At 43.5% G+C, this 24967-nt stretch overlaps 1 protein-coding gene across 1 annotated transcript; it reads right to left on the bottom strand.

Annotated features, from left to right (window-relative positions):
- Positions 1 to 3971: 3971 nt before the first annotated feature.
- LOC118372618 (serine/threonine-protein phosphatase 4 regulatory subunit 1-like) lies at positions 3972 to 24072 on the bottom strand. The gene is given in 20 exon segments (XM_035758552.2): positions 3972 to 4836; positions 5127 to 5268; positions 8481 to 8609; positions 10447 to 10567; positions 10790 to 10890; positions 11149 to 11310; positions 12127 to 12408; positions 12500 to 12660; positions 17198 to 17763; positions 17766 to 17981; positions 18111 to 18235; positions 18782 to 18940; positions 19291 to 19356; positions 19660 to 19767; positions 20223 to 20369; positions 20598 to 20740; positions 22308 to 22414; positions 22513 to 22648; positions 23772 to 23816; positions 23961 to 24072. Coding segments are annotated over 20 exon segments (3087 nt in total). The 5' UTR covers positions 23968 to 24072; the 3' UTR covers positions 3972 to 4672.
- Between the last annotated feature and the right edge of the window lie 895 nt (positions 24073 to 24967).

Raw genomic sequence — 24967 nt, 5'->3', positions numbered from 1 at the left:
CAGTTTCCCTACAGGAGCATTTGATTCCTACAAGAGATGCCTAAAACAGTTCCTTTTCATCCAGGGCATTCTAAACGGGTTTGCCACACAACCCAGGTGTCCCAATCAGTTTGCCCTACTTTCCCTGTAGCTAGAGGAGGCATGGAGAAGTGAGGAGCATGATGTTGGGTCACAGAGCCAGTGGGCTGTGCCCAGCTGACAGGCAACAAAAGTGTTGTGTGTCTGGTCTTGTCGGGTACATCCAAGGCCTCACAAAGAAGCCTTTGTCTCAGGAGGATGGCTCTGGCCACGTGAACAGTCTGTCCACCTGACATGGCAAGACAGCCAAACCTGCTGCAATGCAGTCGATCGGGGTTGCGTGCAGGCAGACATCCTTGTTGCAGCGTTGGACAATGATGCTATTGTGTTGGCTGTAAAAGCATGGAGGAATGGATCTTATGAAGGACATGAATTTCGGGTTCGGTTTAGTTCAAATGGTCTTTGATAAAGGGAAGAGAGAGAAACAGTAATGGGCTTTTTTGGACAAAGCCTAAGGGGAAAATGAATGGCGTTGGATAAAACGCTGAACATAAGGTCTGCGGTGAACACAGGCTTAGGAAATCTTGTTTTGCTGTATGAAGTCATCTTCATTCCTTAACGTAGTTCATTAATTTTGAAACATTTATGTAAAAAAATAAAGCTCATGTTAACTATCTCAGAACAAAACGTACACTATATATACACACACAAGTATGTACAGTCGTGGCCAACAGTTTTGAGAATGACAGATATTCATTTCCTCAAAGTTTGCTGCTTCAGTGTCTTTAGATATTTTTGTCAGATGTTACTATGGAATACTGAAGTATAATTATAAGTGTCAAAGGCTTTTATTGACAAATACATGAAGTTGATACAAAGAGTCAATATTTGCAGTGTTGACCCTTCTTTTTCAAGACCTCTGCAATCTGCCCTGGCATGCTGTCAATTCACTTCTGGGTCACATCCTGACTGATGGCAGCCCATTCTTACATAATCAATGCTTGGAGTTTGTCAGAATTTGTGGGTTTTTGTTTGACCACAAGTTCTCAAAGGGATTAAGGTCTGGGGAGTTTCCTGGCCATGGACCCAAAATATCAATGTTTTGTTCCCGAGCCACTTAGTTATCACTTTTGCCTTATGGCAAGGTGCTCCATCATGCTGGAAAAGGCATTGTTCGTCACCAAACTGTTCCTGGATGGTTGTCTGTTATTCGAACTCAATCAGCATGACAGGGTGATCTCCAGCCTTGTCCTCGTCAACACTCACACCTGTGTTAACGAGAGAATCACTGACATGTCAGCTGGTCCTTTTGTGGCAGGGCTGAAATGCAGTGGATTTTTTTTTGAAGGGGGGGGGATTCAGTTCATTTGCATGGCAAAGAGGGACTTCGCAATTAATTGCAATTCATCTGAACACTCTTCATAACATTCTGGAGTATATGCAAATTGCCATCATACAAACTGTGGCAGCAGACTTTGAAAATGTATGTGTGTCATTCTCAACTTTTGGCCATGACTGTAGACCCCTCTGTGGATTTGGTCATTTCAGCCACACCCATTGCTGACAGGTGTATAAAGTCAAACACACAGCTGTGCAATCTCCATAGACAAACACTGGCAGAAGAATGGCCTTTCAACGTAGCACCGTCAGAGGATTTGCAAGAAATCAGTTCGTCAAGTTCCTGCCCTGCTCGAGCTGGTCAACTGTAAGTGTCTTTAGCGTGAAGTGGAAAAGTCTAGGAGCAACAATAGCTCAACTACGAAGTGGTAGGCCACACAAGCTCACAGAATGGGACCGCCAAGTGCTGAAGCGCTTAGCACGTAAAAATAGTCTGTCCTCGGTTGCAACACTCACTACCGAGTTCCAAACTGCCTCTGGAAGTAATATCAGCACAAGAACTGTTAGTCTGGAGCTTCATGAAATGGGTTTCCATGGCAGCCGCGCACACAAGCCTTAGGTCACCATACGCAATACCAAGCATCGGCTGGAGTGGTATAAAGCTCGCAGCCATTGGACTCTGGAGCAGTGAAAACGCATTCTCTGGAGTGATGAATCATGCTTCCCCATCTGGCAGTCTGACGGACTAATCTGGGATTGGCAGATGCCAGGAGAACGCTACCTGCCTCAATGCGAACTGTACAGTTCGGAGGTAGAATAATTGTCTGGGGCTGTTTTTCAAGGTTCGGCCTTGGCCCCTTAGTTCCAGTGAAGAGAAATCATAACACTACAGCATACAATGACACTAGACAAATCTGTGCTTCCAACTTCGTGCCAACAGTTTGGGGAAGGCCCTTTCCTGTTTCAGCATGACAATGCCCCCGTGCACAGAGAGCGGTTCATAAAGAAATGGTTTATTGAGATCAGTGTGGAAGAACTTGACTGGCCTGCACAGAGCCCTGATCTCAACCGCATCAAACACCTTTGGGATGAATTGGACTGACTGTGAGCCAGCCCTAATCTCCCTACATCAGTGCCCAACCTCACTAATGCTCTTGTAGCATGTTCCAACATCTAGGGGAAAGCCTTCCCAGAAGAGTGAATGCTGTTAAAGCAAAGGGGGGAGGCAACTCAATATTAATGCCTATGATTTTGGAATGCGATGTTCTACAAGCAGGTGTCCACAAACTTTTGTTCATGAAGTGTATAAGATCTAAGCCTGGGTTAACTTCAGACCTTATTTTCAGCATTTTTCTCCCCCAAAAACCCTATTGTTTCCCCCATAGGAATGACTGAACCAAAGGCAACTCATTTATGGTTTTTAGGACTAAAATCTGGCGAGCTCAATTGGTTAATGAAAATGAGTGGGTTAGTTGTGTTTCATTGTACATGCAAACTTACATGATCTGGGCCTGGGGGCAGAGGGTTATACTACAAAGCAGGATTCATGAGTTAGCCAGCTAACTTGACATTTTCTATATTTTGTTTTATTGATCAGCTTGAAATTGGCATTAATTGGCTCAACAACCAAAATCACAAATTAAACTTGTAACTTTTTGGGCCACCCAACCAAATTCACATTTGAGTTAGAGCTGTCACTCACTGAAAGCAAGTACAAGATACAACTGTTCTATATGCTTTCATTTAGTGTTTGTAAACTAGCTTCAAAAACCACTGCAAATACAATAATTGAAGGTAGCCGGCTAACTAATTGATCCTGCTTTGTAGTAAACCTCAGCTTCAAAATAAATGATTGATTTATTGGAAGAATGATCAATGGGCGGACTTTAGCGACAGGGGTTTTCCAGTCATGTAGAGATAGAAGTTGGATGGTTGTGGAGGGCGTAAAGAACGCGGGGTTGTGCTGCAACAGGTCCCTGGTTTGAGTCAACACAATGTCCTCTAACTAATCATTTTCTAGCTAAAGGACCAGTGGGCGGAGTTTAGAGTGACCAATGAGAGCAACCAGTGAGCAGAAATAGAAGGAACATGGTGGAGGGTGTGACAAGGTTTGAGTCCCGGTTAAAAACAGTCTGACAAGGGCCGGGATACATTCTGATCGCGGATTACAGGCATTTAAGGCAATTTCCGATTGAGCCGGCAACGTTTACTGTAAATTGCCTTTAAAAGCCACAATGCCTGTAATCCACATTCTGATTCAATCCCAGCCCGGGCACCAGTTGTCTATAAAACTCCTCTTTGGTGTTAAGAATATCCTGAGAAACATGTGTTTCAAAGACCCCCTCCAACACAAACAAAATGCACCTACAAATTTGTGCCTGCTTTTTTATTTAATGTTGCGACAGGTAAAACAAGGGAGGGTGGTATCACAATACTATACATGATCGTTGATCAAAATGGAGAAGGTGCTGGAGATATGTACAGAATAGGGTATAACAGCGGGGGGTGCGGCGCAGTATTTTATTCTCAGGTTAAATACCACGTTTCAAGTGTGCTGACCTTTTACAATTTGATATATCTCCGATTACTTAAAAAAAAACACCGCAAAACGGACATCATAATAAAAAAATACATTTATTTCTCATTAAACAGGAACCCCTGCCTGCCAGGGGGAGGCCCTCTGTCTATGGGTACAACAATGTGCTGCACTAGAGAGTTAAAACAATGGAGGCAGGAGCCCAGGAGGAGAAGACGTGCTACGTCCACAGAAGAAGGCTGTGATGGTACAGACATTTTTTTAAAGTTTTGTTTTTTTATATATGCAGCATAGGAGTCATTTATACAGTATGAATAAGAAAAAGCAATCACAGAAACATTATACCGTTTAAACGTTTTGAGTTAGACAGTCGTCCTGCTATGTGGTTCGATAAAGCTTGTGAGATACTGGCTCTTCCGCTAAGTCTCGGGAGGATGAGAGCGATAGAAAGAGAGCGGGGAAGGGGAGGTACTGGGGGGGGTGTCCTTATTAGCACTGGTCCCCATGAGTTCCCTCATCCTCATCATCATCACCCCCCCCCACCACCACCATTTGTTTTGTTAGTCACTGAATCCACTCCGGACATTCAAGTATTTTCCAGTTTAAGGAAGACACTTAAGGCTTCTGTGGCAAAAAAAATATAAACAAATCAAAGCACTAAATTAATCTGTTGTGTTGATTCATGGGTCCTCCCCTTGTGGCTGTTGAGAAGTAGAAGCTACCTCAAGCCCTCTGCACCCTAACCTGTGTGTGTTTAGAGGGGCGAGGGGTGCTCTGTGCTCAGTAGGTGGAGGAGGTGGTGCTCATGGCGTCCTCGCTGAGGCGAGTGCTCCCAGGATGCACGCTGGCAAAGTATTTGACGTCCTTGTCCAGGTCCATCTGCAGGGCCACCAGTGTCTGCTCTAGCGCCTCCTGGTGGGAGTTGGCAGAATGCAGGAAGTACTCTGCAGGGACAACAGGAAGAGGACCGATGTGACCAGGGTTCAACTGCAGTTAAGCTGACGATATATGGAGAAGTCATACTTTGTCATGTTTCCTTATTGGGGATTAATAATGGCATAGCTATATACTCACACCATCCAGACAATTTCACTATGCATTGTGTGAGTGCAATTAAGGTACTTCATTTTATAAATACGATACATTTTTACAAGAACAAATGAAGCCATAATTGCTTGTTTCCTAGGCCTAACTCTATGGAATTGGTCAGAGGAGCAGGTGTGTGTGTACGTACCTCTCTCCAGCAGGCTCTGACGGATGGTCTTGGCCAGCAGCACCCTGACGTTGGCCACGGGGTCAGAGGCCAGCTGTAACAAAGGGGCCAGCAGATGCTCCGAGAACTGCTCCAACGACACACAGTCATCCTCAATCGCCAGCTGACAGAAAGAGAGAGGGAGGATGGTGTGTGTGTTTCAGAGATGGATTGGGGGTGATTCTGTGTGTGCATGCACGACACACACACACACACACTTGTGCTTTGTTGTGTTTGTGCGTTAACACACTTGACCACTCAGTCATCATGATCTCATTGTCCTCCAACACAATAGACATTGTGGGACATAACATGAGTGGCACCATTCTATCAAATAAAATGTTGAGGACAATGTCAAGTGGCCCATTGAAAGCAGTGTCCTCATAGCTACCATAGCAACTTAGTCCACTGTGTAATATGAGGGTGGGGAAACTAAAAGGCTCTTCAAATAAAAACAGACCTCAATTAAAAACTGTAATTAAAAATCCTTGGCAGCTGACAATGTTTTGATTATTCATCTTTTAGCCCCGAGAAGTCAAATTACACCTCTTATTCTTGAATTATTCAGTGTATTCTCAGGCTACAAGATTAACTTTACTAGATCAGAGACTATGCCACTTGGTAGTCTTACCCCTCCCTTTCCTTTCAAAAATAGTCTCCATCAAGTTTAATGCATCTGGGTATATTCATAATTCCTCAATTCTAGCAAAATGTACAAAGACAAAATTTTGTTCCCTTATTTGACACAATAAAACAGGATCTGGAGCGCTGCAACTCTTCTGATTTCATGGACGGGTAGAATATACCTCTTGAAAATTAACATTTTACCTAGACTACTTTACCCAATCCAAATTCTCTCAGTCTTAAGGTACAATAAGGTAATCAGAGCCATGAATGGCTGGTTAAGTTCTTTCATATGGAGTAAACACAAGGCAAGACTTCAGACAGCAATATTGCCAGATTCTATTGGAGACTTGGATATCAGTGGTGTGCCCACTTATGTTATATAATGAGGACTCCTCTATTTTGTTAGCTATGAGGATTTTGAAAAAGTCTTCAAGATCTTATATATCTTTCCAGAAGCTTCAAATCTATAAAAGATTACTGCAATAATCCCATTACACTTAATTCACTCAAAGCATGGCGGTCAGTTCAATGTTTTTTAGGAAAGCCCAAACTAACCTCTGCTCTTAACCACCTAGATTTTATGTACCTGGATTGCTGGCTAACATCTGGCTTAATAAAGGGCATAGGCAGACAGAAGTTTTTAATTTGCTGAAAATATTTTGCAATTTGTGGAGACTGTTGAGCAGGACTTCCTCCTGCTTTCTACAAGTAAGACACTTTTTGAAGAGCACCACCTTGATAAGCAACCCGGATGTGTTTCTCATTGAACAAATGACAAAGGAAAATGTCTACATTTATTTTGATGTTTTAAGGTCCTTTTTAAACTGTTGACACACAGGGGGGGTATTTTCTATTACTATTGACAGGGATGTGGGAGGACATTTGGAGATGTGTAAAACATTATCTAGCTGTAATCGTACTAGAGAGCAATCCGATTAAGAATAATACACAGGTCGCATACATCCCCAAATCAGACATGCTTTCAGCCCCTCATCCTCCTCCGTGTCTAAAATGTAAAACTGATACAGGCACCCTAACACATTGGAACGTGACCGTAAACAAACTACAAAAAAAAAAAAAAAAAAAAAAGGTACTGGTCTAATGCTCAGGGGGGGACCTAGAAATGGACCCAATTTCTTTGACGTTAGTTCTCCTCAATAGGCATGTTACTTCGGTGGCAAAGATGAGGCTTTACAACATCCTTACCATCACAGGGAGGAAAAACATCCTCTTAAAGTGGATTAATGACATGGTCCCTCTTCTATTAAAGGATTGGCATAAGATGCTATTTGAATGGGCTCCATTGGAAAATCTGACATGTACATTACATTCTAAAACAGATCAGTTCTACTAAGTGTGGGAACCTTATTTGAATTACCTAGAACCTGATTTATCAGCCATTACGCTGCAAGGATTGACTTAGTGGTGGTAGACGACTTGTCTCAGGATTACACTGTACGTACCATGTGTTGGACCTAATTCCTTTATTTTATTGTTTTATTGTCTGTTAGTTTTTTGTTATTCTTATTTTATATTCCTTTGTTACTGTAGCTCTTAATGTTGGAGAAAATTGTGAAATTCCAATGAAAAAACGATGACAAAAAGCCATGGCAGATATCCTGTCAACGACCGTGCAAAACACTGCTGACATCACCTTAACCTATGAGAAATAAATACAGCCCAAGTCATTTTCTAGGATCGTAAACATACACCACTCTAAAGGGAAGAAAGTAAAGTCGTTCAGACAGAATTTACCTTGTTTATTTGGTTAGGCCTATTGGATGATTATTGGTGTTGTATAGGTCAGGAGAAGGCAAGAGAAGAAGAGCGATGAATAGGCTTGGGCGGTTGTCATACCGACCTTGTGCCATCCCGGGATATTTGGTAATACTGGCACTGAACACAAGGGGCACTATTGTCAAATCCCTTTAATCCAAATGTTAGTAATAGTAATGCTAACAAGTAAAAATAGAAAAATAAATGGTCTCAATGGGCTTTACCCTGGTTAAATAAAGAATACATGTCAAATCCATAGCAAATGCTAGCTAAATGCTAACATTTTATAAAGTCTGACAAACTATTTGCAGGACAGACATCCCAGAGCAAAGTTATACAAGTAACACAAAAATGCTACTCACACTTTGCTGCACATACAAAACAAATATTAGACCGCAAGGCTATTGATCCAGGAGGGGACTCCACTGTTACAAAGAGAAGCTTGATGTCGCATGAAGCTAAATTAGCAAACCAAATACACCACCGCAGAGCATTTAGCACATTTTAGACAGTTCAATGAATAGTTGTTAAGATATCTAGCTGGTAAACATTTAGTTATGAATTCCATACTGTAACTAGATCACCTGGTGCGCGCTGCACAGCAGTGAGTGACTCACAGGGCTCTGCTGGCAGACTCATCGTTGAGTGCTTGTAAGCAAACATGTGACTAGAGACTACCGGTAAGCTTCATAATGAAAAAATAATGTGACGGGTGAAATGAACAGCGCAACGTGCTTTATTTCATAACCTATTGCACAAGTTGACTGCATGCATTTACTTAAAAGTAGCTACAAATAACTTCTAAACAAGCTTAAAAATGGTTAACAGTATTGATGGTGTTGAAAAACCACCCAGTGGCTCGTTCCAAATACCCCGGTATATACACAGTATACCGCCAAAGCCTAACCATGAACATGACAAAGATGTCCTCACCTGACAGATGAAAGCGAAGGCCTGTCGTCCCGACCACTTGGGGGAGTGGCAGAACTTCTCTACCAGCTCACTCAGGAAGTCTGCCAGCAGCGCCTGGCACGACGCCACCTTCCTGATGATCTCACTCACCTAACAATATACAATAAATATTACGCATTCCTTTTCGTGGATCAACATTTTTCATCAAATTCTGGGTAAATGAAGCCCAGGGAACTTAAGATGGGCTCAGTAATATGACATCATACAGAGGGGTGACGTCTTGGAACGGAATCGCTAAACTACTACTATGATCTCTTCCCAATCAGGGCATGCCTCAGTGGAAAGCTAATATTGGGAAGCTAATATTGGGAAGAGACAATAGCAGCCATCTTTAGCAGACTTGAATTGTGCTGTTGCTGATGTCTGTAAGCAGGACGTCGCCCTGCTCTGTATGTTGAGCAAAACATGAGAAATGTTCTAGATATGTGGAAATGGTAGGGAGGGAGAAATACTTACCAAGGATGTGGTGGTGTAACATTACAAAATACTACTAGATGCAAAAGGGTTTTCTAATGATCAATTAGCCTTTTAAAATTGATAAACCTGGATTAGCTAACAGAACGTGCCATTGGAACACAGGAGAAATGGTTGCTGATAATGGGCCTCTGTACACCCATGTAGATATTCCATTACATTTTTTTTTAAACTTTTTAAATCAGCTGTTTCAAGCAACAATAGTAATTTACAACATTAACAATGTCTACACTAATATATATATATAAACAATTTGATGTCATTTTAAAAATGGACCAAAAAAAAAGTGCTTTTCTTTCAAAAACAAGGACATTTCTAAGTGACCCCAAACTTTTGAACCATAGTGTATGTACACACACACACACACACACACACACACACACACACACACACACACACACACACACCCTGTCAAAAGTTTGGACACAACTACTCATTCAAGGCTTTTTCTTTATTTGAGCCAATCAGTTGTGTTGTGACGAGGTACGGGTGGCACACAGAAGATAGCTCTATTTGGTAAAAGACCAAGTCCATTTTATGGCAAGAACAGCTCAAATAAGCAAAGAGAAGCGACAGTCCATCATCATTACTTTAAGACATGAAGGTCAGTCAATACGGAACATTAAGAACTTTGAACGTTTCTTCAAGAGCAGTCGCAATAAACATCAAGCACTACGATGAAACTGGCTCTCCCGAGGACCGCCACAGGAAAGGAAGACCCAGAGTTACTTCTGCTGCAGAGGATAAGTTCATGAGTTACCAGCCTCAGAAATTGTAGCCCAAATAAATGCTTCAGAGTTCAAATAACAGACATCAACTGTTCAGGAGACTGTGTGAATCAGGCCTTCATGGTCAAATTGCTACAAAAAAAAAAAACACTACTAAAGGACACCAATAAGAAGAGATTTGCTTGGGTCAAAAAACATGCGCAATGGACATTAGACCGGTGGAAATCAGTCTTTTGGTCTGATGAGTCCATATTTGAGGTTGTGAGGCTGTGTAAGGACTATTTGACAAAGAAGAAGAGTGATGGAGAGCTGCATCTGACGACCTGGTCTCCACAAACACCCAACCTCATCCCAATTGAGATGGTTTGGGGTGAGTTGGACAGCAGAGTTAAGGAAAAGCAACCAACAAGTGCTCACCGTAAGTGTGAACTCCTTCAGGACTGTTGGAAAAGCATTCCAGGTGAAACTGGTTGAGAAAACACCAAGAGTGTGCAAAGCTATCATCAAAAGGCAAAGGGTGACTACTTTGAAGAACCTAAAATATATTTTGATTTGTTAAACACTTTCTTGGTTAGTTTGTCTTTACCATTCAAGAAAATAGTAAAAAATAAAGAACAACCCTTGAATGTATAGGTGTGTCCAAACTAAGACAAAAAGGTCTACTGGTAAACAAAAACATCAGGAAGACCGTGTCCGGGGGGGGGGGGTCGCTGGCTGTGACGTACCAGTTTGTAGGAGGTCCAGCGTACAGAGGACACTCTGTCCAGACACAGGCTGAAGGCCAGGGGTCGAAGGTAGTCATACACATCCTGACCACTGTACAGCTCCAGTAACAACACCAGCTGTCTGAGAACACAGAGGAGATACAGATTACCCTGACCCATAGAACCTAATGTCACCAAAACAGACATCTTGGAGAAGCTACTTCTATGTTTAACTCCCTCACCCATACAGTACAGGAACGTCACTACGTCGGGCTACTTCTGGCTACTAATGGTGTGTGTCACAACTAAGGTCACAGGGGAAATAAATGGATTACATGAAGTGTGGTAACAGGGTAGAACCTACTCTGCCAGCTCTGATCGGAAGCGCCAGTTGCGGCTGTTGTCTGTGACCAGGAACTCCTGGAGCTGGTACAGGTATTTACGCCGGGTGTCCTGGTGCAGCAGCTAGAGGGAGAGAGAGCGAGAAAGGAGGTTGATCCCCTGCGACCACACTGCAGCACAGAAGACACAGCAGGTGTGCCTGGATCCTATAATCACTACAGGAAATATGAACCATTATGAGCTGCAGTAAACTCATCGTGACAACACAATAAAAAGGTAACCCATCCATTCTAATTATCATTTCTATTCGTATTCTTTTAAAATATTGATCAAGTCTTCCCTTATTGGATGAGAGTGCCAAAGAAAGAGGTGCCGACTGACCTTAAGGAAGTGGTAGAGGTGTTTGAGGACCCCTACCCGCACCTCATCCAGGTCCTTGAGGAAGCCGTTGAAGACTGGCACCAGGTCCGCAGCCGTCAGCTGGTCACCCAGGATCAGGGCCAGCTCGTGGATGGAGAAGGCCAACGTCCGACGCACCTTCCACTGGAGGACGGAGAGAGACATTAGAGCCCAGGAAGACCCAGTGACGTTAGAAGGCGTGTATAAAGTGGGACAAAGGGCGCGGCCAGGGGGAGACGGCACCGGAGACATGGAGGAATCACACTGCGAGCCAACTCCAGTCCTCAGGCTTCCAACTCACTGATTTTTTTTTTGGGGGGTTGAGCCTCACCAGAGCCAATAGTGTCAAGCACTTCAGCTGTCGTGCCTAGGGCAAAATGTCATTCCTTGCAGGCAGGCAAACTGTGGGGTTGACAACTGTAAGGTGAGAGGATAAAAGTTTGTTTTTGGAGGACTGCATTTGGAAAGCCAAGGAACCACACATTGGGCTTGGAGAATCACAATAAAAAAGGTGCTTGAGGAGGACCAGAAAGAAAAGCAAACCTGCTCCATGCTCCAGTCTAGGTCCAGTCTGTCAAAGCACCCTCCCTGACAACAACCAGCTGGCAGGGGAGGAGGAAATAGACCAGTGAGAGAGCCACACTGCTAGGCTACATACTAACCATGGGGGCACATTCAGGAGGACGCGACGTTGTGGAACGTGCAGATGTCACGATTAGAGCTTACGCTACAAGTGAGCGAGGCATGCCAGTTATACACAATCCAGATCTACCTAAACGTTCCACAAGGTCGGTGTTCTAGTGCATGTGTTCCATGGTGGGTTGAGGTTGAAATGGAATGGGGGGGTCAAAAACAACTTCTGAAGGGAAAACCCGTATTTTTCCTCAAAAACATTTACAGTACAATTGACAGAAGGTGTCAGTGAGATGTAGCCAAGACAGAAGTGGAGCGTAGACACACCTGCATGTCAGAGGCCAGGGTCTCATAGGTGTCCCTGAGACAGTGCCAGTTCTGTCTGCCCAGGGTCATGGCCACACCAGGCAGGCTGTAGGCACAGTGCTTGGCGATCTCCATGTCCACCGTTTGAGCTCTGGAAGGGTCTGTCATGGACAGGTACTGGTCTAGCAGGGCCTGAGGGATCACGTCCTGATGCTTGGATTTCTTCTCGTCCTCTGGACTGAAGCTGCTATCGCTCAGCTCAGAGTCGTCACCATGGTGCATCTGCAGGGTGGAGTTTCGCCTCTGCACAGACACCGGGATTAATCACAGGTCAAACATGACAACCCTACAGTTCATTTCTCTCTATAGGTGTGACACCATTCCACCCTCTCACCTCCATGTCTGAATGGTGTCCTAAAAGGGGCATCTGGTGCACTCCAAAGGGGTTGTCGTAGTGGTCTCCCCCCTGGCTGTCCCGGGGCTCCAGGAAGGCATCCTCTAGGTGAGAGTCCATGGTTGTGGCTCTCAGAGCAGCTGTCAGGACATCCACTTGTGCTGCAGGAAGGGGAGGGGGGGGGCATGAGCAGGTGAGTTCCACATTGCTCTGTCACCATGTTCAGAAACAATGCCCAACCTGTATTATTGCCAAACAATACAACTTGAGCCTAGAGAAAATACCATATTGCTATTTTTTTATTTTACCTTTATTTAAAACTAGGCAAGTCAGTTAAGAACAAGTTCTTATTTTCAATGGCGGCCTAGGAACAGTGGGTTAACTGCCTGTTCTGGGGCAGAACGACAGATTTGTACCTTGTCAGCTCGGGGTTTGAACTTGCAACCTTCCGTTTACTAGTCCAACACTAACCACTAGGCTACCCTGCCTGCCTGCTCATTCTATGATATACCTGAAGCGTCTAGGAGACCTATTCCTCCTTGTTGTGACACCATTACCGTGAGTGTATAAAACAGCCCATCGAGGCCTGTGTGTGTGCGCACATGTCATTGTCAAACAAGCGTTCTTTGTGCCATATGCACAACAGGGAGCCCTTGTCTAGGCTTACAGCCGGCCCTCTTCACAACAACCGATCACACACAAAACCAAGGAAAGGAGCTACTGCACTGGCCCTAAGCACCGACAAGGGGCTCATCTTTACAGACGAGGAAGAGCAGATTGTAAATCTGTCAAGGCTAAGCAGAGTCAGTCATTGTGCTTCAGTACATCTCCTGAACAGGAGATGTCTGCTCTACCCAAAATTACAACCAATTAATTGCAGCATTACCACAAAAATGGAAGAGGCAAGTAGAAGGTGAAAACAAGTAAGGAACTTGTATGTCGGCCCTGTATTAAAGAACACAAATGGTTAAAGAAAAGTGTGATAAATAAAAACATATACCAATTTCATTTAAGGACCAGAAAAACTGACAGCTGTGCCATATAAATTGCAAAATAGTTGGGAAGAGATTTGATGTACCCATTCCATGGCACATGGTTTATGAATTGATACGCAAAACGCCGGATTCAAAACTAATTTTTCAATTTAAATTACTATACAAAATTCTTGCAACCAACAGAATGTTAATTATATGGGGGATACAGTCTTCCCAGCTCTGCAGATTCTGCTGTGAGGAGGCAGAGTCATCAGGACATTTATTTTGGTATTGTCCATATGTAGCTGGTTTTTGGTCACAGGTCCAGGAATGGCTGAAGAATTGTAACATTTGCCTAGAACTAATGCTGCAGATAGCAATACTGGGTGACTTGAAAAGCCATAGTCAATCAATCAATAATATAATAACAGTTTTAGCAACAGACAAAAAGAATTACAATCTGTAGAAGCTATGAGAATAGGAAGGTTCAATTCTTTAGTGAAGCATCACAGCACAGTTGAAAAATATATGGCAAATAGAAATCCGAAATGGATGATGTTGAGAGACAGATGGGAGGGGTTGAGTGGAGCTGAAGGGTGGGACTAATAACAAGATAAACAATGTAAAACATATGGGATCTGTAAAATGTATAAAGGTTCTGAACTTTTGTGAAATAGTATAGTTACAAATAGAAATCCAACTGGATGGACATCAGAAATAGAGGAAGGACTAAGAACAAACAAGAGAACTATTGTAAAATAGACCATCTAAAATGTGTATAAGATTAATAAATTAAGGGTAAAAGCAGAAGTGTTTATTAGTTTACTCCAATTGGGGGGGTATATATATAGGTACAGTGCCTTGCGAAAGTATTCGGCCCCCTTGAACTTTGCGACCTTTCGCCACATTTCAGGCTTCATAAAGATATAAAACAATTTTTTTGTGAAGAATCAACAACAAGTGGGACACAATCATGAAGTGGAACGACATTTATTGGATATTTCAATCTTTTTTAACAAATCAAAAACTGAAAAATTGGGAGTGCAAAATTATTCAGCCCCTTTACTTCCAGTGCAGCAAACTCTCTCCAGAAGTTCAGTGAGGATCTCTGAATGATCCAATGTTGACCTAAATGACTAATGATGATAAATACAATCCACCTGTGTGTAATCAAGTCGCCGTATAAATGCACCTGCACTGTGATAGTCTCAGAGGTCCGTTAAAAGCACAGAGAGCATCATGAAGAACAAGAAACACACCAGGCAGGTCCGAGATACTGTTGTGAAGAAGTTTAAAGCCGGATTTGGATACAAAAAGATTTCCCAAGCTTGAAACATCCCAAGGAGCACTGTGCAAGCAATAATATTGAAATGGAAGGAGTATCAGACCACTGCAAATCTACCAAGACCTGGCCGTCCCTCTAAAATTTCAGCTCATACAAGGAGAAGACTGATCAGAGATGCAGCCAAGAGGCCCATGATCACTCTGGATGAACTGCAGAGATCTACAGCTGAGGTGGGAGACTCTGTCCATAGGACTACAATCAGTCGTATATTGCACAAATCTGACCTTTATGGAAGAGTGGCAAGAAGACAGCCATTTCTTAAAGATATCCATAAAAAGTGTCGTTTAAAGTTTGCCACAAACCACCTGGGAGACACACCAAACATGTGGAAGAAGGTGCTCTGGTCAGATGAAACCAAAATTGAACTTTTTGGCAACAATGCAAAACGTTATGGTTGGCGTAAAAGCAACACAGCTCATCACCCTGAATACACCATCCCCACTGTCAAACATGGTGGTGGCAGCATCATGGTTTGGGCCTGCTTTTCTTCAACAAGGACAGGGAAGATGGTTAAAATTGATGGGAAGATGGATGGAGCCAAATAAAGGACCATTCTGGAAGAACCTGATGGAGTCTGCAAAAAACCTGAGACTGGGACAGAGATTTGTCTTCCAACAAGACAATGATCCAAAACAAAATCTACAATGGAATGGTTCAAAAATAAACATATCCAGGTGTTAGAATGGCCAAGTCAAAGTCCAGACCTGAATCCAATCGAGAATCTGTGGAAAGAACTGAAAACTGCTGTTCACAAATGCTCTCCATCCAACCTCACTGAGCTCGAGCTGTTTTGCAAGGAGGAATGGGGAAAAATGTCAGTCTCTCGATGTGCAAAACTGATAGACATACGCCAAGCGACTTACAGCTGTAATCGCAGCAAAAGGTGGCGCTACAAAGTATTAACTTAAGGGGGCTGAATAATTTTGCACACCCAATTTCAGTTTTTGATTTGTTAAAAAAAAGTTTGAAATATCCAATAAATGTTGTTCCACTTCATGATTGTGTCCCACTTGTTGTTGATTCTTAAAAAAAATATATATACTGTTTTATATCTTTATATTTGAAGCCTGAAATGTGGCAAAAGGTCGCAAACTTCAAGGGGGCCGAATACTTTCGCAAGGCACTGTATGTGTGTGTGTGTGTGTGTGTGTGTGTGTGTGTGTATATATATATATATCAAAAAAATATGGGGTAGATCGGTGATTTTCTGCATTTTTCAGAGTGACAGACTGTTCTTCTTGCAAAGCCTGTAAACATTTTAAATCAAACTACTATATTAATCTTACTACCTACAATAAAAATCGCATTATTGTGTGCATGTAACCGTACTCAGTGACAGATCATTAAATTCATGTGACCCGTTTTTAGAAACAAACAGTACTGGAACACAGCAGAGTTCTGTAGTATAGGTCTAACCCAGGGTAACTCCAGTCCTCAGGGGTCTGATTAGTGCCTCAGTCAACACACCTGACTCCAATAATCAACGACTCAATTTGGAATGTAATTAGTTTAAATCAGCTGTGTTTGCTAGGGATGTCAGGGCAGTGTTACAGAACTCTGGCCCCTGAAGACAGGAGTTGTCCATCCCTGGCCTAGACTACCTGAGTTCATTACATGCAGCATGATAGGATTGCATCTATAGGCAGACAATGAGGAGGCTCGCACATAAAAGGAAGATTGAAGGAAAAACTGTTTAGCGACAAACTGCTTTAGTTTGAAGTTTCTTTCTAGTGCTTTCGGGGATCCTCTGACAACGCCTCTTCCTTTCATTGTGCCATCTGTAACATTATAGGCCACACCACACCTCTCCCGGTTTTCTATTTTACCCCTCTCTTTCAAATCGGCCCAAATATGACTTCCGGTTTCTATTGTGTGAAATGGCCAGGTGCCAGCAGGCTGCTAGCCTCACATGCAACATTAAGGGTTTCAATTCCACCAAAAACACAGTGGACTGTAATCAAAGGCTAGCCTCTCACACCATTGGCCTATAGGGTTCGGCTCAGAGCACTACTCTACACTACCTGTGAAAGAGCTTCTTCTGTCCAATCACAGCAGAGGAATGTTAATCATTCAAAAACAATGTATTGAATTTCACTGTTTGCTCTGGTTAAGGATTAGTCTATTTATAACCTGAGGGATTTCACCCTCCATGACAACTTCTCTTACAATATAATTGCATTCAGCCAATACACTAAGCCACTGTCCCTATATGAATGGGTACACAACCATGAATTGCAACAGTTAGCAAAATAACCACCTCTTATTGAGTTACATTTCTACGTATGGTATTGAAGTAAGCAGCTTCTCGTGATCGCAGCAGTAGAGTGTAGACCGATGACAGGGAGGTCAAGCTACAGCTTTACACAATGCACAGCTCACCTTTCACGTCGGGGTCATCAATATGAGGCTCCAGGTTTTCGATCAGCTCTTCCAGCTGTTTCCTATCCAGGACTGGGGCCGAGGCTTTAGCCTTGCCCTGACCGGAGGAGACGTAGCAGGGGGGCTCCTCCGGGACCATCTCCCCCTGCTGGAGCAGCTCCATGTCCAGGTCCATCTCAGCGATGGGCAACCTCCAGAAGTGGAAGGAGTTGTAAAGCTCCTGCTCGGGGATATTGTCCTGAGGACTAACGTAGGGGGACTCCTCCTCTGCTGGTTCAGGGAGGGAGAAGGATGAGGGCGCCAATATGTCTGCTGGTGAGTCGTCCTTCTCGTTATAGGTTGTGCGTTTCTCATGTGGCTGTGGCTCGTTCTTAGTGCTCTCAGTAGCCACTGAAGGGGCTTCCTCCTCTTCCTGAGCCCCTGCTGTGCTGGTAGAGTCTCCCTCCTTCTCCGAGGGGTCCGAGTTGGGGGCGAGCGAGGAAGCCTCCTTCCCACAGAGGCACTCGGGACCGTCCAGGGCCAAAGCCTCCGCCGTCTGCTCCCCACCCCCCTGCTCTGCCACGTCCATTACACCCATCTCCTCCTCTGTCCGGCAAAACCCCCCATCCTCCCCCTCGCTGTGGTCCCCTGGGCATGGTTGGAAATGCAGTCCTGTTGTAGACAACCCTCTACGTGGTTGCCATTTGTGCATACAGGAGAGTCATCCCCCCGCCTCTGAGAGTCATCCGTGTTAGCGCTGAGGGAAGGGTCTGTAGTGTCCAGGTTCAGTGGTTTCTCTTCAATACTGGGAGAGAGAGAGACAGAGAAAGCATGTTACAAACAAGCAGTACAATACAAGCTTGGGGTATTTCCTTCACTGAAAGAAAACCATTCAGAATCAATATTCCCTTTCAGATGCCCAAAATGGCTGCACCTGTTCTGTGAGTGGACACAATTGCACTCGCCCTCCTCCCCCTCTCTGAAGTACTGGCCCACACTGTTGGGGCTGGCGAACGTGGAGATGAACTGGCCAAGCGACTGGAAGGCAGCCTGACGCACCTGACACACAGTAAGAGAGACAGAGGTCAGAGGTCAAGGAACAAACAAGTATGACATGTCAATTACTCTACAGTCACTTAGCAGACACTCTTGTAAAGAGAAGTAACCAAGTTGTGCATTCAAATAAGGAAGTTGGCCTCTCAGACATCTTGGTAAAATATGTCAAGTGAATGTTCCCCAAAGTGGGCTACCTACTACCCACAGGCCCTGCAGTAAAAATTAAAATGTATTTACTCTAAAAAGTTAAGTTTAATTTTACATTTTGCAGAAGCGCTTATCCAGAGCATGGTGAGTGCATACACTTTAATTTCATATTTGTTCTTACTGGTCCCCCATGGGAATGAAACCCACAACCCTGGCGTTGCAAGTGCCATACTCTACCGACTGAGATACAGTGGACAAGTTAGTTCCCTTAATTAACAGCAAAATACCTAGAGGATTAAGAGTAGAACTCTGGCCCCAGCAGGTCAATGTTTAATACCTATGCTTAAGTAATTAGTTTCCATTTACGATGTGGGTTGACCAAAATTTCTGCTTGGTGCTCACCCATCGGGAGGGGTCACTGATGAGGCTGATGAAGAGCGACGATAGCTTGGTCCTGCGCACTTCCTGCGAGGTGGACGAGGAAACAGTCATGAAGCACTCAGCGCAGGCCTTCCTCACCCCCCACACGTTGTCCGAGCAGAGCTGGAAAAAGCGGGGCAACTGGGCAGGAAAGGAGAGAGGTGGGGGAGTGAGCGAGATGAAAAGTTTTTAAAAGTGTTTCAGTCGGAGCTTAGCATGCAGTTTCATTGTCACACAAAGCCGAGCTACTGAGTGGAGAGAGAGGACATCAATGTTTCACCCGTTACAATCTCAATGTCACAACACAGAACAATATGCTGAGAATTCTGAGAAAGAGTTGGAAAAGTGGCAGTTGGGAACGGCATGTGCAACAGAAACTTCTGGCTTTTAGATGACTCATTTAAGTAAACCCTGGTGTGTCGCTGGAAGCAAACAAAGTTAGCGAGTCAGTTGGCTGAGAAAGAATGAAACCAAAAGAAGTCGACACGTACCAGGAGTTCCTCTGTTGCCTCTCCTCCAACAACACTGCAAATGTCACCAAAGTTTGCAGCGCAAACCTGCCACAAACACACAAAAATGACCTCATCTAAAGCAATGACTCCAACCCCAAGCAGATTTAACAATATGTTAAACAGAAAAAAGCTGAAAAGTTGAGAAAGTCTGCTTGAGTGTATAGCCACTGCTTGGGGGTGATCTAATCCAGGGTCGTGTTCATTAAGGCACAACAAAAGACATTTAAAAATGTTAACGGGGAAAAAGGGAAAGAAACATGTGCCCAGTCCAGCTAGTCCCTCCTATTTCAGTCCATTTTCATTTGTTTGGTGCCTTATGAACACAACCCTAGTTTAGTCTCTACTAACCTTGCGCACGTGGAACATCCTGCAGTCGCAGCACATCTCACAGAAGCGGGGCAGGAAGAGGCGCTCAGTGATGTCCTTGCCTACCATGGGGGCCATCTTACAGATGATCTACAGCCACAAAAACAGAGCGTCAAAATACACCGTCCGTCAGGATCCTTCTCACACAGCGCGGTGGTTTGAACTAAAATGTCACAACAAAACTACCTGCGTTCTACAGACAACTTTGAAATACACTTGCTTGCACTATCCGCAGAAGGGCAAACATTCATTTGAATGCTGGCTGCAGCCTGCTTCTGGAAATCACAGCTATGGTAAATAAAACAAAAGGAGTCAACCTTATTCTACTTTTTGCATTTGATCATATCTAAAAACGTGGCACAGTAGCTGCCTGATAATGTCATAATGTTGTGTGGGTCATGTTCCCTGACCACCAGTCTCCACACTACTGCACCTTCAATTCTCATATGTATTACACCACGTTTGACCAACAAAGCTACTTAGTAGTGCACTTTATATAGGGAATAGGGTGCCATTTCAGGCATCTCCTTGGTCACGTGACTCACGGCCATGGCTTCAGTCTTGACGTCGTCGTTGCTGTCGGGGGCGGTCAGGTCCACCAGAACGGGGCACACCAGGGTCTCAATGTCCCCCCTTTCAATCAGCTCCTGCTCCAGCAGCACCAGCAGGGCCGCCTGGCTGGTCTTCCTGACCTGGCGAGATATCACACACACAGACACTATTAATAACATTAGGTAGAATAACATCTATGAGCTTAATTTATTGTCGCTGAATAGATGTTTAAATAACATGTGCCAATGGCTAGAGAAAGCGAGGGAGGCAATACATTTTTTTTTTAAACAGAACAAAGTATGTTGAACAATACAAAAAAAAAAAAAAAAAAAAGAATGTAATGTATTCTTATCACACGCCTCCCTTACCTGGTTGTTCTGGTCAGCCAGGTATCTCACCACGATCGGTAGCAAGTACTTAGAGAAGGCAAACGGAATGGAAGGTCTGTTCTCCTGACAGAAAATGGCGATGTGAGGAACTTGCTCCATTAGTTCTGCTCTTACAGAGGGCTCTGAAAAGAGAAAGGTCAGACATTTTAAAAACACTTAAGAGGTATTTTAAGGACAGTAGAAAAGGGGGTCAATAAAGCCTGAAGATCAAATGTCTTCAATGACAAAGGGGGACTGGTTTCATCATCGACAGCAGCACAAGTGTTCAACAATGACTGACACCTGGCTGGATGCCCTGGGACCAGAGGAGGATATTGTATGTCCAAAGAAATTGCCTGCAGAAACACAGTTAAGATTGTCTTAACTTCAAGTGTGACTTTAGACTTTTAGCCTATATTTTAAAGATGCACTAATAAATAGCTGTGAGAAGGATGCTGATGGACGGTGCATTTTGACTCTCCGTTTTACCAGGCTGTGCCAGAATGTCCCCGAAGCACACCCAGCGTATGTGATGCTAAGGGAAAACAGTTGTTTTTATTTTGATGTAGTTGTTTAAAATACATGCCCACTGACTGACTAAGATCCTCTATGGTCAGTTTACTCCAGGGTCAAGGGAACTGGTTGCTGCTCCAATGTATGCCTGCACCATTATGCAGGGCTACTGCATTACACTGAAAGACATCCCCTGCACTTACAAGGACACCGCTAGGCCACTACAATCAGAGAACGACAGAGACCTGACCATTGCACATTTTTTTTAGTTGGGGTAACTTATTATTAGTTATCCCAACCAATAAATGCCCAAATCCAAATATATTTTCGAATCCCTACTGGATATGTATAAGCAGTGATGCAGCTTCCTCTATATTCCTTAAAGGTATCCGCACGCTTCCCAGACAAAACAGTTCAGTAGAGTTTGTGTATATTTTATGACATTTTGTGAAGTTTGTTCGTTTTGGGCATCATTTTTTTGGGGGGGGGGGGCGGGGGGGGCTGTTCGGGAACACCTTTTTTAAATGGAAGCAAGTCAAAGTTCAGAGCCTGAAGTCTGCGCCCCTTCGTATGTGATTGGTCAAAAGTAGAGACATTTCAATAACGGCTGTCATTCAACGAGGGACGACTCATTTTATGCCATTTTTTTCATTGAAAAATATGCACCAAACATCTTAGATGTAAAAATTGTGTGACTAAGAGCTCTTCGGCAAGAACGTCAAAATGAATTACAGATTTCTTGAGTGGTCTTAGATTAATTCAGACTATTTTGAGGAAGTGTATACTGGCTACAGCATCTCAAAATGGACAAACATCACTATTGCCGATTTTCCTCGTTTTTCAAGTGAAGGTATTTTGAGTATGCGAGCTGAACTGAAGCATGCCGACACCTTTAGCCTACCTGCACCTTACAGGGCCATGGGAGCAAACTGGGACTGGCTGGAAAACTCAGACTACATTTCACCTGTATGAAATGGCATCTAGGTGCAGTTAACTACATCCCTCCATTAAACACTCATGAGTCTCTCCTCTGCACTAGTGGCCAGCCAAGAGGACAGACTACTTCTTGACAGAAATAAGGGCATGTCCAGGGCATGCAGACACACACAACCAGTTCATATACACAACAGACAGTTTTCACTACAGTCAGTCGTTAAATATGAAACAAACGTCCCGTATAAACCGATGGGGTCTTACCCGAGTCATCAGCAAGTCGACCCACTCTCTCCAAGACGCCGATACAGTCCCTCTCATCCTCACTCACTGCTTTTAGTGTGTCCAACAAACTTCGTGCCACCATCTGTCTGGAAGTCATAACAAAATGTGATATTTTAAATATTCTATTTTTTTTTTAAGTCTTCAAAAAAGTGTGAGTTTTAATAACATTCCATTGGACATTTACCTGTTAAAAATATTTTCACTAGCGACGTATTTATCCAATCTTCCAAGGGGAGTCAGCATCTCATCTTGCGATACAAAATCCAAGGCTGAAGGTATAATAATGACGTCAGACTCTGAGCTGTAGTCATCCACACCAACTATTAGAGACATTGGGAATATTGTGCATGAGAGGCACCCACCACCACGTACCCAGTCAGGCCGGTGAGGGACAGTGATGAGGTGACATGCAGTGGTGGCAGAAGCTTGGCCCCAATGCTAAATCTATTAGCATATCAACAGTGGTTAGGAGAATGCAGTCCAAGGGGGGGAAAAAAAGTGCAAAAGTGAAAATGACAGATTTGGTGAAAGAAACATATGAAGAAGTCCTTGAAATACAGTGAATATACATAGTATACAAGCAGGTGGGGATCTATAGGATGATGGTAGTGATCTGTAGGTGGACTTGTTGCATGACTGTTCTCGCAATGGTATGGGTATGTTGCAAAATGCACGACTGAAACAAAGCAATCTATCATATTGCAACATAAATACCTAGCTTGTACAATGTATGGTAACTGCAAATCCCAGTTATTGCACAATAGCCCGACTAGGTGTATAAACTTCCCACTTTCGCTACAATTTATCAGTCACCAAATTGTCTAATATGCATACTGGATAGTCATATAAAATAGATAGCTGGCTAGTTGTTATATCATAGTAATTTAGATTGGCTGCAAAGACTAGAAAGCCTATATTATTATTATTATTTATATTAATAATCCAGTTCAGGAAGTGTCAGGCTATAGTCGTAGGGCTTAACTGGGTTCCATATCTGATGTAACAGAAACCTCCCTCCGCTATGGGTGGTAGCTAGCTAGCTGACCTAGCTAGGTTAGCAATCCTGCATGCAAGCTTGATGTATTAGGTTGAGAACCTAGTTAGCGAAGGAAGCGAGACGATCATAATCAAATGTAATGCAGTGGTTACTATGCTTGGCTATCGGAGAGGCTAGCTGTCTGCTTGGCTATCGGAGAGGCTAGCGCGTGAGTGTTAGCTTTTACGAAACTACTTTCGAGAGCATTTAAAAAAAATGTAGGATGTGAATATAACGCACTACACATCGAAGAAGTTAAGTAAGTTGCAAAGAAAGGGGACAGTCCAACTCGTCTACCCAAGGCCCACACAGACCCGTGAACTCCAGAGAGCCGACAAGGCAATCATCGCATGCATTGCACGGCGAGTTAGCAATTTCCAACACTGAAAACACAGGGACAAACTTACATCCGTCCAACTCCTCCTGGGAATCCTCTTGGAGTAAAGATATATCTGTTAAAAACAACCAATAACGGAATCAAAAGATACTCAATCTATTACTAAATTGTTCTGCTGTATCGACTTTCACTCGAAACTGTTAAAAAAATGGTACGGAATTGTGCATTTTCCCGAAGCTAGCGTAAATAGACTACGTACCCGCCATCTTGTCCTGGTCCTACATTTAAAGCGGTCTGTGCAGATGAGGTAACAACTGGAGCGAGAATACAGGAACTGCCGTTACAAATGAACGAGCGGTCCGGATACTATAAAATCGGTGAAGAAATCACCACCCCACCAAGAGGCGTTACGGTTGATAGTAAAGTACAACGCCCAATTATTTGTTTAATAGTAATTATACTGAACATAAATATAAACGCAAATTGTAAAGTGTTGGTCCCATGTTTCATGAGCTGAAATAAAACATCACAGACATTTTCCATAAGCACAAAAAGCATATTTCTATCAAATGTTGTTCACAAATTTGTTTACATCTCTGTGAGAATTTCTCCTTTGCCAAGATAATCCATCCACCTGACTGGTGTGGCATATCAAGAAGCTGATTAAACAGTATAATAATTACACAGGTGCACCTTGTGCTGGGGACAGTTAAAGGCCACTCTAAAATGTGCAGTTTTGTCACACAACACAATGCCACAGATGTCTCAAGTTTTGCTGGAGCACTGCAGGAATGTCTACCAGAGCTGTTGCCAAACAATCTAATGTCAATTTCTCTACCATAAGCCACCTCCAACGTTGTTTTGAGAATTTGGCAGTACTTCCAACTGGCCTCACAACCACAGACCGGTCCTGGCTTCTTGACCTGAGGGATCATCTGAGACCAGCCACCCTGGCAGCTGATGAAACTGTGGGTTTGCACAACGGGGAAAAATTTCTGCACAAACTGTCAGAAACCATGTCAGGGAAGCTCGTCTGAATGCCTGTTGTGCTCTCCAAGGTCTTGACCTGACTGGAATTCGACGTCGTAACCAACCTCAGTGGGCAAATGCTCACCGTTGATGGCTACTGGCATGCTTGGAGAAGTTTGTAGTGTCTTAGTCACTATATGTAATTATATGGTTATAGTCGCGGATAAGCGTACCTAAAACACAATGTAATGTTTTTCCTACACATGTAAAAAATAATATACAGTGCCATTCATGCAT

This window comes from Oncorhynchus keta, chromosome 28, assembly GCF_023373465.1.
Source record: "Oncorhynchus keta strain PuntledgeMale-10-30-2019 chromosome 28, Oket_V2, whole genome shotgun sequence".
In the NCBI taxonomy this organism is placed as follows: Eukaryota; Metazoa; Chordata; class Actinopteri; order Salmoniformes; family Salmonidae; genus Oncorhynchus; species Oncorhynchus keta.
The sequence above is the reverse complement of the archived record's forward strand: the minus strand, read 5'-3'. Positions and strand labels throughout refer to the sequence as shown.